This window comes from Stylophora pistillata, chromosome 9 (assembly GCF_964205215.1).
Source record: "Stylophora pistillata chromosome 9, jaStyPist1.2, whole genome shotgun sequence".
NCBI classification, from domain to species: Eukaryota; Metazoa; Cnidaria; class Anthozoa; order Scleractinia; family Pocilloporidae; genus Stylophora; species Stylophora pistillata.
The window spans coordinates 6,043,348-6,061,100 of NC_142527.1; the positions used below are offsets into that span (position 1 = coordinate 6,043,348).

General features: G+C 38.7%; 1 protein-coding gene across 1 annotated transcript; it reads right to left on the reverse strand.

Annotated features, from left to right (window-relative positions):
* Positions 1 to 8,333: 8,333 nt before the first annotated feature.
* On the reverse strand, positions 8,334 to 8,792 carry LOC111341261 (phospholipase A and acyltransferase 3-like). Its single transcript, XM_022948216.1, has one exon. It carries the CDS (start codon positions 8,790 to 8,792, stop codon positions 8,334 to 8,336), a length of 459 nt encoding a protein of 152 aa, XP_022803951.1.
* Positions 8,793 to 17,753: the final 8,961 nt, after the last annotated feature.

A 17,753-nucleotide genomic window follows, 5' to 3' on the forward strand; every position in this document is an offset into this window, starting at 1 on the left:
TGTATATCTTTTTGCAATAAGTGCAAGTTATGCAATAGATTACATTGGCGGAGGTGCATGTGAAGTGATCGGTGATCCTAATGGATCGTTTAGGTCCCGATATTTTATCAGTGTTGTGAATGAAAGGACACGTTTTGCATCATGCACGAGAGCATTTAAAAGTACACTTTTAAATGCGCTCGTAAAAATCTTGAGCAAAAGTTCATCTTTCAAACCGGCAGTCTAAATCCCACAGGGATCAACGAACGCTTTTCATTCCACTAATTTATTCATGTTTTTCTCGTTGCCATGTTCCCACCGATAACATAGCTCCATTTTCTGCCTTAAAAGCACACACAGCCCACAATTCCTCTATTCGCTCCGACGAGGGGCTAACGCTCGAAACGTCAGCTTTTGTAATCGTTACGGTGGCTAATTTACCATTTCAACTTTGTTGATGTATCCAAATTATTTCGTTACTCCCACCGACGCAGCTCCAAACAGTTTCTTTCGAAACTATCAGCCTTTATTCTTATATATTGAGGTGCCGATAATGGCTTTCCTAAACGCAGCTACAGCTTTAGGTTTAGTTAAAACGTTTTGGCTCATTATCTAGCCATTCTGCTTGCACCACGACTCCGCATTGCAATTGACATGATTTCCCCTAGTACTATACAGAAAGTTATAGAAAAAAAATTAATAAATCAGTATCAATAATAGCAAGCATAATGCTTCTGTTTTTCCATATTTATAGAAAACTGTGCAATCTTGTTAGAATTACACAACTCAATGTGCTTTCAACAACGAAAAAAAACAAAAATAATTTTGGTTTACATGAAATTGCTCTTTTGAAAGGGCAACCTGAGAAAAACTCATTATACGTTATGACTACTTCTTATTTTCTCAATAAACAGTCTTTCAAATTACCTGATAATGGTCAGCAACAATCAGCAGGTTAGCCTGAAATTCTTGCTCATTCAGAGTGGACTGTTGTTCATGCAGAAGTACACATGGGTCCTTGTACTTTTAACTGGAAAATATTCACAATATTCTTCAGTATTCATCTTTAATCTGGAAGGAATTTGACATCAGCATAATAACCATGGAGAGAAAATATATTTTGACTATTCTCAAAAGATAGAATTCTCAGGTGCACCCTTGTCTGATAGTTCATAAAACCATTTTTAGCCCTCATCTCTCTGTGGTCCAGGAGGCGACTTTCTTTACGGCTTTGGTCACGGACTTCGCACCTGTAAAAATATAATAAAAGATTATTGATACCAATAAGAGGCTAACTTTCAAGCAATAGTGTATACTTGGTACCGTGCCTAGAATCAAAGGAATTAAGCATTCCTTTGGATAAATAAATAAAGGCTGAAAGTTTCTAAAGAAACTGTGATGCTGCGTCGGTGAGGATAATAAGGTAATTTGATTATACCAACTGAGTTGAAATTGTAAATTGGCCACCGTAACGAATAAAAGAGCTGACGTTTCGAGCATTAACCCTTCATCAGAGCAAAGGCGAAGGGTTAACGCTCGAAACGTCAGCTTTTTTATTTGTTACGGTGGCCAATTTACAATTTCAACTTAGTTGATATAACCAAATTCCTTTGGATAAGATCCATGTTTTCAGCTGCAACACAAAGTCAAGTGCCACCTCTGAAACACGGAACCCTTAAAAACAAAAAAAGAAAAAACAAAAAAAAGATTTCTTTAGTTGCACTTTAAAAGATACTTCTGTCCTGCATATTCATATTACATCAATGGTAGGATATTGTCGAGGATGCAAATGCATCATACTGTGGGTCTCAGTTAGAAATGTCAGCAGCTCCTTTGTTATAGGGACTTCACGGCTCACTGCTGAGGTTTCACTGGCCCTACTCCAGTTTACAACTCTGAAACTTTTTTGGTCCTAAATAGAATCAGTAAAAATGAAAATATTTTAGGAATAGCATTGAGTGCACCAAGGTTCAACATATCATACAAAGAGTTAGAGTTCAAAAACATCTTACGAGAAAGAAAGGGCTGACACTGTGGTGTGTGCTGCTGTTCTACTCGAATCATGCCTTGCCTCTGTAATAACACACTACAGGAAGAAATTATCGAAATCAAAACATAACATTGAACACATTTCTGTACTCACAAATATCTCAGGGTTTATAATTTGATATCATTTTATATGTTTGAACGTGCTAGTTAGTAGAACTTAGCAGAAGTCTACTAGGTCCTATGCATTAAATTGACTGCTTGCAGAGATCCTGGCTTGAACAAGGAAACAATTAAACAAAACTCATACATGCACCTCCCATACTCTGGGACTGGTGTATAAGTGTGTGGCCAAAGACAAAATAAAATTGAAGTGAACTTGTACCTCTCCATTTACCACAAAACCAGGGGTGCTTTTTAGTTCCTCTTGAAAAGCAGACATGGACTCATTGCAAACCCTCTTCACAATAGTCGCGTAAGAATGCTTTTTCAAGACTGTTGAAGTAATTACAAAAAGAGGCATTTTGGAATTCAGGTAAGAGAGAAACCCAATAAGAAACTGCTCAGATCATTGGAGGTATTTTGGTGGAGAGATCATCATTTGTGTAGTGTTTCTGACAGCTGTCGATTACTGTGTTCGGAATGCGCACCGTCCTTAAAAAGAGAGGTTATTCGGTGGTCGAGTAACGTCTTGTGTATTGATTAAATATCGTATACAGATATACATCAGCGAAACAGGAAGACGACTGGGTGACCGATTCCAAGAACACATTCGCGACATAGAATGGAATGACAGGACGCATCAAAACCAGTCGCTAGACACTTTAATCTACCTAATCATTCTAAGCCGGGAGCATATGGCAATCTGAGGCCTTTTCTTACTTTTAGGTAGCTCAGAAACCCACGAAACTCTTGAACAAAAGTTAATCTTTTAGATCGCCACTCTTAATCCTATAGGTATCAACCAGCCTATGGGATTAGTAATGATGATAATAATAATAATAATAATAATAATAATAATGATAATAATAATACAAATTCCACAATAAATATCTTTTCGAGCAGCGACAACTAAGAATCAATCAATCAATACTTTATTTCAATCAATACTCTATTTACCCACGTAGCCTCAAGGAGCTCATAGAGCTCGTTCAAAATACGTACGTGCCTCTGAGATTAACAATCTAAAAAGCCTAATACATACTGTCAAGACCTAATTGATTAGAAATTGAAATAACTAAAAATTAATATTAACATTTAAGTTTGTACAGTAAAATTCAAAGTCACTTAAATACAGGTATAAAATGGTGAAGCAATGGCTTAAATAATTTAAAATTAAGATTAAAAATGAAGTTTGTACAATGAAATTGAGAGTCACTTAAATACAAGTATAAAATGAAGGGGCAGCTAAAGTTTCAATGTTCTCAATAGCTTCTGAAAAAGGTTGATATTATTGGCCAGTTTTGCACTTGTAGGTAATCCATTCCACAGCTGCGCACACATATAAGTGAAATATTTTTTCATAAAATTTGAATTAAAGTTAGGTGCGTACAAATTAATGCCGGTTCCTCTCAGATAGTACATAGTTTCCCTAAAACTAAGAAAATATCTGATATATTTGGGACCACCGCTATGCAAACATTTATATAACAGAATAAGGGATTGTTGTTTCCTTCTCTGGTCTAACGTTTCCATATTCAACATTCGCAGCAATTCATCACAAAAGGTAGACTTGCGATAACCTAGCTGTGATCTAAGAATATAATAGTTGGCATCTTCTAGCCGATTCGCTTGCACTTTCCCCAATCCAAGAAAGAGGGGGCAACAGTATTCAAGATGAGGGAGAATGAAACTTTTATAGAGCCTTAACATAACATTGCCAGGGACAAAAAGCCTGATTCTCCTAAGTGCGCCACTTTTAGCGTATACCTTTTGAAGCTGTTTAGTAATGTTAAGAATGTTGCTGAAAAAGCACTAGAGTTGTAAAATTATGGCTGTAAATCGCAATTACTAGCGAATTTACTCATTCTTTAAAAGGTATTGACACAGATATTGAACATAGCGTATGCATTATATTATGAAGCCGCTAGTTTCAATAGGAATAATCTGAAGGCTCAGCGAACCGATGTGTATAAGGGGCTTGGAGTATAAGCCAAAGTTACACGGCGCGAATTTTGAAAAAGACAACTGTGACTGACTAGTCCACCGCAGATCGCACTTTGAACGGCCGAATGATGTATCAGTGCCAAATAATAACAAAATAAGCTAAATTATGGAAATTACAGTCAACAAGACTCAAGATCTTCTAATTTTTGACCCAAAATAATACTTTTATTGCGTTTTCCATGCCCACCGTTTCATTCAGTTATGGTCGGACCGTTGATCGCCCTATTAGATGATTCTTTCATTTGAGCGACAGGGCGGAAAAACCGCTGGTGATTTGCGGTTAGTGTAACAATAGTTTTTTGCGAGTACTTCATATAAATAATCCCTAGTGTAATACCCCGTTTTTTTGCGCCAGAATGTTGTCCCAGGTAATCTGGAAACCAGTTACCCCCCTTTTTATTTAAACAGCACGCGACGAATTCAATATTTGTGTAACGATCGACCGAAGACTTCGAAGGAACACATAGAGATGTATGGATTGCCCTACGATTTGTAGGTAACATTTCGTCACGGCTTCAACTCTCAAATGTCATTTCACATTTAGAACAATCAATATATTTGTTTTTCAGTTTGACTATTTCCTTTATCGACCAGTCTAGAAATAAATGGGTCCTTATACATCAGTAACCTTCCCACTTAAGTAACGCTTCACATCGTAAGCGCAAATCAGCTGAACATGCGCAGTATGAGTCTAGTGCCATGAGTGTTTGACTCCCACTATTCCATATCAAAATGGCGGACGACAAATCAAAATCTAACACGTCATTATGGACTCTACAGAGCCGCTGTCCTCGCAAAGAGGACTTTGCAATCAAGCTAGCAGAATCTTGTTCGATTTTACTATTCATTGGAGCTGTCAGAAAGTAGATTGGATTTATTATTATGTACAAAAACGGTAACTTATTTACGAGAAAAATATCAAACATGACGTTTTTTTCGAGGATATGAATTTTTTTGGGAGCTCTTTGAAGCTGAAATTTTATAGCCATAACTTGAGAATGCCATGTATGTTTCCTCCTGACGAAAGCTGCAGATCTGTAAGTACATCATTTACAGCTCAAAAACAATTTTATAGTTCTACCGACACTGAAAGGAACTCTAGTTTGAATTAGTGTTACGTCAGAAATGAATCGCTTCCTTTTGGCTTCAATTAATTTATCACATTTTAGGTCGATATTCTACTTAAAAGTTTATGTAAGGTTTAAGCCTATTATACTCTCAACGACTGTGCCAGTTAATTAAAGAAACTTTTAACTTGTAAAACTTTGTGCCTGTGATGATTGCTGAAGTGATCATAGTGCTTTCCCGCCGTTTTCCCGCCCATACTTCTGTGTGCAGTGGGCATCATTTCAGTCTGCGAAAATGTTACCGACCGACGCCGGCTTTTGTCTTCATTCATAAAGAGCCGTAGTTGATATGTTTTGTGAGAGGGTGAAAAAGCACGGGTCTGTGACTTTGTCGATAGTAATGCTCTTTGTAACTGACATTTTGACGAGTTGAGTCACTATAACAAAGAGAGATATTTCTTTCTGTTTATGGACAATGAAAATCCCAGCAATGGTCCCTTAATTCGGTTCCTTAAGCGGTTGTTGCCTGCATTTGATGCCACTAACAGTGTTCACACTGGCACACTGATATGTGGGGGGCATTTACTGTCAGCCGATAAAGATGATAGAATTCGTCATATGGAGGGATATATCCCACCAACAAAAGTACATGTAGGGGCAGAATATTCTTGTTTTCCAAAAAATTCACACAGCATGGTTTAAATTTGCCCTACCCTATGTGAATTTGGGACTTACTCTAGTTTATGCTTAATTCCTGATGAGTGTCTGGAATGATAGAGCTTACATTTGTCACTTGAAATCAATATATTATTTTTCATGAAAAAAGTTGCGCCAGTCTCCTGTTTAATTCACTTTTAGCGTTCTGGGTATGCCCAAAGGGGAGAAACTAGGGACTTTAAGCAGTCAGGACGGCAGCGCCACGGAACACGTCGATTAAAAAATAAGTTTCTACTTTTAGTTAGAATTTCGAAAATGGCTGGATGTGTTTACCGTCTCATAGGGCGCCAGACCACAAACTCAACATAACGCATAAAAGTAGCGTTGAGTTCCAAATGTAAATTGAAATAACTTGCCGCCACGGTTTAGCTTCACAGACGACGCAAATTTTGGTGATTTCACGTTGTTGTTTTGGAAAGGACGGCTAAGAAATGTACAAAGTTTTAAAACGCACGTGCTGGGATATTTTCCTGCCAATTAGATCTATTTTTTTTTTTCACGTTCTCGTTGCCGTAGCTGTCGTGGTTTGCTTAAAGTCCCTACTGTTGGTTTGGGTACGGGGGAGACCCAAAACAAAACTACGGGGATACCCAAACCTCGGGGATCCCCAAAACACTTTTACACCGTACCCCCTCTCTTCTCTCTTCCTTCGGTTCCAGAGCCTGTCATGTCATCTGGTGAAAAATAAACTAACAGGAGCTATTATCATCATGTGTCTTCTTTAATAACCTCGTGTTTGAAGTAAAAGCATTGCCAACACTTACTGAGGTTTCATGCTTGATCACGTAATCATGCCTGACACTGATTTTAGCCTAACCACATCGTTTTAAGGTACTTTTCCAGAAATGGGCAAGAGCAACAATCCCCAAAGGATGTCCGATGTTGCCACGAGGTGAAATTCTTGTTAATGTATTTTCTAGATCGTGCAATTCTTACATCTGTGTAATAAACAGTCAAACTGATGCAATCTATAATTCAAATGTTAGCGCCACAAGAGCCCATTTCCGAATTACTCTTGGCCTCTTTTTCTAAACGAGATCTGGTGCTCAACCATTCTTGAGAAAATGAGTTTAATAAGCATGTGAATAAAAACTTACTATCATATGAAAGGATGAGCACCAGGACTCGCTTTGAAAATGAGGCCAAGGGTAATTCGGAAATGGGCTATTGAAGAGATTAACCAAATAAAAATCGATTCTCAGCACTGATGCAGTTCTCAGACTTTCTCCTCTTCGGTGGCTAATTTCCAAAGAATAACAAAACTGGTGCCGAAAACCGCCAACGCAAAATTGGCTTGTGTGCTTATCGCATCGTTATAACAACACCAACGACAAAATACTCGCAGTTATTCCCGAATAAGCTATAATCCATTGGACCAGGTTTGGAATTAGCCCTTTTAACAATCTCCTAGGAGGAAAATAGTTTCTCTCTACGCGTTTCTACATTCACTATATCCCCTGCTTTGGCGTAATGTTCGAAATTTTCTTTCTTTATGACGGCTTTCTCGAAGGTTGAACTTACAGAGCTCGTTTTAAATTTCCATGCCTCATTAATTCATGCTGATCACCTGAATTGAACGACTGTGATACCGGATGTGCGATGATGCTACTAGGTGAAATTCTTGCTGATATATTCTCTTGATTCGTGCAGTTTTACATTTGTTTTGTTCATAGTTACATTGGCTGCACCTTGGAAATCTGGTTCACTAGTGTACAAGAATTACGCTAAATAAATTTCGATGGCTGTCTTCAATAGGCTATTTTCGATAAATTATAAATCTAACATGTCTCCGAGGATTGGGGAATAAGACAAAAGAAATAAACTATTCATCCCTCAACCTTGATGTGATTTGGTTTTCTTTATGCCCCCAAGCCTCGGAGCAAGTTTTGAATTTTAATATATCGAAAATGGACTATTCATTCTTTTTTAAACCCATTCTTCATTATGCGGTGTGTATATGTAAATCATAGAATACCTTAATCCACGTCTTGCGATCAAGCAATTCAGTCTTCTTTTACAAATTGTACAATAAACAAATTAAATAAGAGCATATGCACAAGGAGTGCAAATAATTACATTTTGAGCACAAAATAAATTAAGTCAAATTCAATTCATCGTGATAGACTAAAAAGATGCTTGTTTGTTTTTTTTTAATGATACGTTTACCAGGATTTACATAGTATCTTGTAACTGCTCTTTAATCTCTTTCGAGATCAGTACATTCTAGTAGCTGATGCAATATCTCCTTAAAATCCGTCAGGTAGAATAGCATTACAATACACATAAGGTAAAATGCAACTATTGAGCGAGTATTGAATAATGAACATAATCAAACTGATGCAATCTACAGTTCAAATATTAACGTAACAACTGAAGAAAGTTTGATTAACCAAAAAAATTTCGATTCTCAACAGTGATTCAGTTTTCAGACTCCTCGTCGGTTGCTAATATCCAAAGAAGAACAAGACCAGAGATAGCGGCCACTGCGAACGTAAAATGCTCACAGTTATTCCCTAAGAGGCGATAATCCATTGGACTGAGTTTGGAATTAGCCCTTTTTACAATCTCCTCGGAGGGAAATGGTTTCTCCCTACTTGTTTCTACATACACGTTATCCCCTGCTTTGACGTAATTTTCGAATTTTTCTTTCTTTATGACGGCTTTGTCGAAGGTCGAACTTACGGAACTTGTTTTAAATTTCCATGCCTCTTTAGACCTTGCGACCGCGGAAGTCAGCTCGTTATGATCAGAAGAGGTTACATGGACGATTTCTCCATTTCCTACATTGACTGCATAGTGCTTGTCCAAGCCTCTGTGGAAAACTGTCAATTCCCCATCTGAACCAGGCAAAGGAGGGATCTCCGCTGAATTAGCCATCTTCCCACAGGATGAATATCATACAGTAATAGGTCAGTAAGGGAGGGTACTGTAACTTCAATTCAATCAAAACGATATTGAGATACAATGAATATATGAAGTTCATATATTTTGAACTGCGGCATCAGATACGTATGATGTACGATCCTCGCAGTAGATAGCGCTATTTGTGCAATAGCGAAAATCAGACCTGAAAAAAATCAGGCCTGTACGGGACTCGAACCACTGACCTCTGCGATACTAGTGCAGCGCTCTACCAATTGAGCTAACAAGCCAACTGGGAGCAGGCCGTTAAGTTGATTCGTAATAAGCCCGTGAAAGTGATAAATGAGATACAATGAATATATGAAGTTCATATATTTTGAACTGCGGCATCAGATACGTATGATGTACGATCCTCGCATTAGATAGCGCTATTTATGCAATAGCGAAAATCAGACCTGAAAAAAATCAGGCCTGTACGGGACTCGAACCACTGACCTCTGCGGGGGAGGTAGTTGTGAAAACGTGGCCGTTTACTCTCAAATAACACTTGTAGCAAAATCTATTGACGTGCGCACAGAGTTGTAGTTTATCAAATTTACGTTACACAATATTTTTTTTTATCAAAGAAAATACTGTAGTTTATTTGAATAAAGTATTTTTACATTCAGAGTCAATTTGACTTTTTGCCAGCTTCAATTCAAAGTTTTCATGTGGTCGACTCGTTTAGTAGACGAAGTTGTGTAAAGCGATCATCCGGAAAGGCTGTGCTATTTTGTGTTTCAGTGTTTAGGTTTTATATCAGTTTTACTCTTTTGTGAAACAAAGTTTTCACTTTTTACACATTCAGTAACCATTAGAGATAATCAAACTCTTTATTAGGAAGTAAATTACGATTGGTTAGTCTCATTCTTTAATAAACCTCAGCTCTTGGGCAGACATAGTCGCTTCATGTTTATAAGCTTCTAGTGTTTATCAAATGTTTTTTTTCAATTTTTGAGGAATAAAAAAATTCATAGTAAGTGAAGTACACAGCTGTCTCTCTGACAAGTTTTCCAGACAAGTCATCAACAGAGATCTACAAATTTCACCCTTAGAAAGTTTTTGACATTTAGCAGGTCTATTATTTGGGATACTAGTGTTGTAGAGTATTTTAAAGGATTGCTATTTTGAGTATTTTTAGGTTTACCTTTTGTTTTGTTAAGTCTCGCCTTTTTGCGTCTACGTGTTACTTTGGTAGATCTATAGTTTTGACTTTTATCTTTAATGTGTGCTTGAACTTGGCTAAGTTCGTGGATTTCCTTCTTACCGTGCTAGACATTTTAATCACTTGTTGGGCTTAAAAATAATTAGTTTCATAGGTGGTCATGTTTGGGTTGGTAAAGCTGACCTTGAGTTAACTCGCACTGAACATCCTGTTTGTGCGCGGGATTCTCGTGCGCAGCTCGTTCATTGGCGTTTAATTGGTTCCTTGGTGCTCCTCGCCAAGTGCTTCGGAGCGAGCCACCCAATTTCCCCCTTTGCAAAACAACGAATGCACAATGGAAAGTCCCACCGTCAGCTAACCCAAACACGTCTGTGATTTTTTCATTTAATGCGTGGGCACTCCTTGCTAAAAGTAGAAGAAAGATAGCAGCAGTAGAAGCAGCAGTAGAAGAGAATTATGAAGAAAAGTACAGAGTCTTGGCACCTCTTGTTAATTCGTCCAAGCGAGTGGTAAAACCCCCCAACACTAGCGTTTTCAAGTATGAACAAGAGAAACTTTCGTGAAAAGTGGGGACCTCTGCCTTGTACAGATGTCGTAGGAGGCATTGGCTGTAGCGGCCGCTTTGCTTGTGCAACGGGCCACGTGAAAACCAAGGGTATGCGCCAATACGTCTGACAATCAAGTCCGGTGTTTATTTTAAACCACGGTCAATTACAACGTTACTTTGAGATAATACTCACTAAACTACCCGGATGACTGTCGAAGACTGTCATGGAACATGCCTATGACATGGAACATGCCTATGACATGGAACATGCCTATGACATGGAACATGCCTATGAAGGGGTTTCAAGTGAAGCTTAACTAGCTCGTTAACGAAACCACAAAAACACCCGTCCTAGCAAAAAGGTTTTTTCGGCTTTTCTCCACGAGGGAACTTATCTTAAGGTCCCGTATGAAAAACTAGGAATGACGGGATACGTCACGCAACACAAAACGACTGGGAAGGCGTTACATTGGTCATCTCTGATATAAACAAATGGTGAGCGGAAGATTTATTGTATGAGCTTTAAATATTTTCCTTTCCATTCTTTTCCTTTTTTCAGCTGATTCGAGCCAACAATATCCTTCAAAGCTGTATGGAACGTACCTTTCAAAGCGTAATCGTTGCAATATTAAAGAAAGGTTTTAGCATTGACTGAATTTTCAAGTGTTTGCTGTTAGAAAATTAACACAGGATTGCCCCCTTTGTGGCTCAAATCAAGCCAAATGAAATATTTACCGTGGATTATTTACATAACATTGAAAAAGGCCACTTGATTGCATAATTTCTATGTGTCTACCAATAAATACGTTTTTTCAAGTCCCTTCTTACCAAGTTACCATCTTGAAGTAACTTAAGAGAGGCCGCCAGAATATTTCGAGAATCGAAAATCAGTGACGAAAAATCGAATTTTTTTTTATTTTGCCAAAAAATCCCTTTCTGTGAACTAGTTTCGAAAAAAATATTTTAAAGTTCCAGCGATTTTCTTTCCGGCTGAGATTTAAAAAGTTTGAAAATTCGTTAAAAAAGCCGTTTTCGCCTTGCCTAAACGGTCAAATCGTCACGCAACTTTAGAAAAATGTTGGCAGCGCCAAACAAGTCCATTCACCATCAAACTTTGCACAGTAACTATAATATCACTGCACAGTAAAAGCATATAAAAAGTTTCTTGTAATTCTCTTTGGCATGGGTTTTATCGCCGTTTTTATAAAGGTGTATTTTGCACGCCTTTTTAGGAGACAAAATGAAGGCTAAGTTTTATTGGTTTAACCGACATCTGGTACCTAAAATTTCGACATTAAAACCATATCAGACGAGCTCATTTATCAAGCTATGCACTTGGAGAGTTTGGCCGTTGGAAATTAAGTCTCGTCTTGGTAGTTAAATAAAACGCGATGCCACCCAAGTGCCATGTAAGCGTGCAGAATTCGATGTTCATTTCAAGCTAATTATAGAGTCAGTTTGTCGAAAATACACAGAAAAAACTAAATGACGTCAGCATCGTTATGTTTCTTCTGTGAAGCTGTGAATGTAAAGCAAAGTAGTCTTTAATCGTTTAGTCTTTCTTAACTACGTTTTAAGTGCCAGCGTGTCTCTTAACACATGTTAACACGGCTGATAGGATTTACAAACTTCAGAACATTTCGAAAACAATCACAGTGTTGGCTAAAAAGCCGCTACTTACACTAAATTAATGATGTGTTGAGTTGCTTCTTACCAAATATACCAAAAATCTTCGTGCTTAAATGAGGAAAAAGAAAGCTATTTGGATCATTCACAGCATTCATGGTGTAGACAACGTATGCAATTTATCAAGTTTATTGACCTGTGCTTGACCTAAGCCGTGACGCTTAACATGTTCAGGTGAACAAAGAATGGCCTCAAATTCTTTTATCTCTGCTTTAATAATCTTGGATGAAAGAACAATATAAAAGTCAGTCGAGGAAACTATCATCACATTTTTTAAAGAACTTTCCGAGAACTATTTGTGTGAAAATCTATCGTCGCGTAAATGGCCTTCTTGAATGGCAAGGATTCATCCATGTAATCCAGTCGCGCGTGCAGTCAAAGAAGTCCTGAAGTGGTGGCTATCATGCGGGATGTTCTGAACACCCTAAAGCTGCAACACGGGGAAGTAACGAAGGCATATTTCAGGCAGGAAAACGCCGGTTGCCATCATTTATCATGTACGATCCTAGAGTGTCCAGCCATTGCAGAATCTGGCGACTGGTGTCCAGGTTATAGGAATTGACTTTTCTGACCCGCAGGGGGGTAAAGGTGCCGCAGACAGACTTGCGGCAAAATGTAAAGGCCACGTAAGGGTCTACATAAACGAAGGCAACGACGTGTGTAAGGAAGTCAATTCCAAGAAGCTCCTCTTTCCCACGAAGCCATCGAAGGAGTGAGAGTAGTTGCAATTGACAGCATGGAGGATTTCGTCATTGAAGAGGCAAGGAAGATTCCCGGTATCAGCAAGCTCAACAATTTTAAGTTCAACCCCAAAAGCATTACAACTTGGTGTGCCTATGAAATCGGGAGTGGGAAAGATATCAGATTAGAGAAGCAATCTTCCGGTAAGTGCTAGTGAGCTACATACAGTGTTGACAAGTAGCATATTTTTGATATGTTGCAATCTCCTTTGCCCCCTGTCCGCGCACAAGTCCCCCGTCCATACTCGACCACAACCGTGTCCGTGGGTGTGTCCACCCGACCGTCTGACCGTGCATCCATCGATTTTTCTTTCTCTTGTCGATCATGTGTTTCTTAATTGATCGCTTCCTTCCCGCTTACCGCTTCTTTTATTTTCCCCGTGGGTCAGATCCGTTAGCCAGTCTCATTTAGTGAATTTACAATTAACATAGCAATATTTTTTTTACATGCATGGTCTATGTTGTACCGAATTTTCTTTGCAAAATCGCATTAAAAATTACCACAATTTAACAACGTCTTCTTTATGGAATCTTTTGAGGACCATAGCATCCCTCTATTTTCAGAGTGTAGTTATCGCTGGATGGGGTCAACATTTTCCGCAGGTGGTTTTAAATCACTCAGCAAAAACACCCCACGCAGACGGAGTCGGAGACTACAGAGAAACCTGAAGTCTCTAAGACGCATAAAGTGATTGCTGGTGATGAAACAGCAGCATTTGCCTGCCCTCAAGACGGGTGCGTGAGAGTTTTTCAAAGGTATTCTACCTTAGAGAAACACCTGACCTCAGAAAAATGCACAAAGTCTTTAGAGAAGAGATCTTTGCTAGACCTGGCCAAGATCGCATATAAATCTGCATTGGAAGAAGGTGTAGGGACTATACCAACTCTGCAACAAGTTCCAGGAAGGGAACGTCGAACTGATTGCTGTAATAAGGAAGGCTGGGCTCTTAAGTCAACCAAAAAGGCCTACAGGCTTAGTGAGAAGCAAAAGGCATACCTTAATGCCAAATTCAATATTGGCCAAACGTCAGGTAGAAAATTAGACGGGGAAGTAGTTGCAAGAGAGATGAGAAGTACCCAAGTACCTGACGGTGCTCGAATTTTCAACGTTGAGCCCAGCGCAGATCTCCTCCTACTTCTCCCGCCTTGCTTCTAAGGTTCGGAAACAACCATGACCGGATGATTGCGATGTTCAGGCCAGCAAAGAGGAAACAAACTTTACGATGGCAAGGAATTTTGCCCTAGAAACCATATCTCTTCAGCACCCAATATTGCTCGATCATGTGAAAGTGTAGTGTGATCGTCCGGGTGAGTGTAAAGTTAGGTCGTTCTGTTCGGTTCGTTTGTAATGTTTATGTTGTGAATAAGTCGTTTGTATGGAGCCGGTAGAAGTTGACACCTGTTTAGGGGAGTCTGTTCTAAGTTAGTAAACCAGCCGTTGAAAGTGGTCAATGCTGTAGGTTAGGCATTGCGCAGAGGAACTCTGAGCAATGCTTAACCTACAGAACGACCTAACTTTACCGACGGATCGAAACAGACCAATCACGACCGACTTACGCCACTTGAGTCTTACAGTCAATAACATCACGGAAAAACTGACCAATCATTTTACACGAACTGAAATAAGAACATTCTACTGACAAAAACTATTCACTTGACTCTGATGACTTCCGCACCGGTTGTCGAAACGTCAGTCACTACCATCGACAACAGTCCTTCTCAATCAGGAATACACTCACCCGGACGATCACACTGCACTTTCGCATGTTACCCCCGGGTTCAAGCCATTTACTGCATTGTTCGATCAGTTCGATATTTGTACCATAATGAAAAACGACACGTTGAAGAAGCTAAAGCTTGGCATGCTGAAGAGTATTTGCCAGAACTTGGAGCTGAACGTTTCTGTACCTGCCATTCGACGAAAAGCACCATACTTTACCTTGCTTGGTGAAGCTGTTTCCCAGTGCACAGGCCAGATCCGCCAATATCCCATATTAATTCTGATCGGTTACCTCGTTTGCTTGTTGTTAATACCTAGGGCTGTAGTGGCTGAACAGACCGCCTAATCGATGATATTTTATTTGGATAAGTAAATTTTAATCAGCAACTTTGGCATTTGAGGTGGTTTAGGAGTTTCTGTTTTAGCTATTTCAAATTCATTAGGACAAGAGGGTAATTGAACAAAAAAAATATATATATATATACGCACGAGATAAGATTTAAAAAGACATGCAGCCAATGGAGTAAATGGATAACTTAATGTAACTCTAAAAAAAAAAGCGAGCAATGGACAAAAAGAACACAATCGCGCGATTTTAAAATTCCCCCGTAAATGTTCTCAATGGTCCTTTTATTATTTAGTTCTCAGTAGACGTGTTTGAGATCCGAACACGTGTACCCTCGTTTAGGTTATTATACTGCGATTATTACATGTAAGTTGACTTAACCCTCCTGGGAAGTGGAAAAATGGTCGCGTTCAAAGAATGTCACGATCGACAGGTACGCAGCGAGCTGAAATAATTATTGAGCCGTCACACGCATGTAAGGTACACTTTGTGCGTTGCCAGGAAGCTTCTCACGCATTGCATATGCGTTTCATGAGTGCATGTGTAGAACTCAAATGCATATTGTGATTTCGCGGTAATTTGATGCTCTCTCTTTGGAATAATCTCATGGCTATCTACGCTGTACATGTTGCACGGCGTCGACCAAGGCCACATATTTTTTACACTAAAACGGGTATGTACTTGCTTTAACAGTGCCGTAAGGTGCTAGTCATTTGCACGTTCGGTTATGTTTTAGTTTGCTTTTCTAAAACTATATGCAACTGTGTTTTGGCAGCTGTTAAATTTGACCACTTGCGGCCCATCTCAAATTGCTTTTCCCAGGGAAGTTCTCAGTCGTGTTTCCAGTGCACTTTCCTTAGTGGATTTTTCAGTGTAGCACCAAATGTTTTTAATAAGAGTTTGACGAAGTGAGCAAAAAGCTGAAAAAGGCTTAACCTAACTAAGTGGTCAAATTTACTGGTTACCCAATTTGGATCAGGGGTTAGGTCACGTACGCAAAATGGTCACGCTAAGGATGAACTTACGAGAATTTTCAAATGTTATCTACGTTTTCGGTTATATATAAGTCACCAAACCTAAAATACTTCTCTTTTACTAAGTTTAAGTTTTAGGAATACGTTGAAATTTACTTTTGGAGATGCAGTATAAACTCAACAGATCATTTCTTCAAGTATAAGAAGCGATGCTTTTGTCAAGAAATGTTTCGGAATGTTTTTAAGTTCGTAAACCGTTTCACTGAGTCGCGTTAAGAGACATGCTGGCACTTAACGCGTGATTAAGAAAAATTATAAACGACTTTAGTTAACATTCACAGCTGCACAACTGAAACAACGATACTGACTACTTTCAATGGTCATTTATTTTTTTCTGTGTATTTTCGAAAAACTTACTTTATAATTAGTTTGAAATGAACATCGAATTCTGCACGCTTACATGGCGCTTTGGTGGCATCACGTTTTATTTAACTACCGAGACAAGACTTAATTTCCAACGGCCAAATTTTCCAGGTGTATATTTTGATAAATGAGCTTTCGTCTGGTATGGTTATAATGTCGAAATTTTTAGGTACCAGGTGTCGTTTAAACCGGTCAAAGTTAGTCTTCATTTTTTCTCCCAAAACATCGTGCAAAGTACGCCTCTATAAAAACGGCGATAAAAATCATACCAAAGAGAACTACAGAAAATTTTTTTATTCTTTTATTGTGCAGGGATATTGTAATTATTGTGCAAAGTTTGATGGTGAATAGACTTGCTTAGCGCTGCCAACATCTTCCTAAAGTTGCGTGACGATTTGACCATTTAGGCAAGGCGAAAACGGCTTTTTTAACGAGTTTTCAAACTTTTTAAAATTTCAGCCGCTAAAAAAATCGCTGGAACTTTAAATTTTTTATTCGAAACTAGTACACAGAAAGGGATGTTTTGGCAAAATGAAAAAAAATTCGATTTTTCGTCACTGAATTTCGAATCTCGAAATTTTCTGGCGGCTTCTCTCAAATAGATTATAACTTCATCGTCTAAATCGTCTAAGGTTATTCGACGAAACGCACCTGCCATCCAAGTTAGCAATAATCATAAATTATCTCAGACAACATGCTAGTGCTGCTTTGTTACCTGTCCGCTGGCTCCCCAACCAAGGCTAGTTGATAAATTGTTGTTTTGTCTTCCTCTTACATTGACAAAATGATGTTCTAGTATGCGCTTTAGGGCGATTAATCCGACACACTTCGATGATCGCTGTACATGTACCTGCTCCGTAACCAGTATACGTCTATCAGTTTGGAATTGAAAAATGCAAGCACCAGTCTCCTTTTTCGTTAAAGAAAGCTGCCTTGCGTTAAATAATCACACATAGAGACAAAAACTGGACATTTCTTTTTTTCGTCAAACTATTCGTGCTGTTGTAGTTATCATTGAAAGAAACACATGTTACATAGCTCAGATGGCATTGATCAAGTACATACCTTCTTCATGAGTACACAAGATTGTTTTTTTGAAATTTGCGATGTTCGAATTTCCTCGCAAACATTTTTTATTACTAGCCATTCCTTTGATAAAGCTTTGAATGGTTTTCTTGTCTTATGCATCCAGAAAATGTAAAAGTTTCTTCGTTAGTCCGCATAGCACCTGCCACCATTTTAGTGACCGCAACGCAAGGTATCATGGGGAAAAGCAAGGGAACTGACTAAAACGTGTTCATTGTTTCATTGCTTTCATAAAATATATCTAGCCATG

What these genes read in the sequence shown, in the direction of transcription:
- LOC111341261 (XM_022948216.1), bottom strand. Translation starts at nt 8,792, where the DNA reads ATGGCTAATTCAGCGGAGATCCCTCCTTTGCCTGGTTCAGATGGGGAA.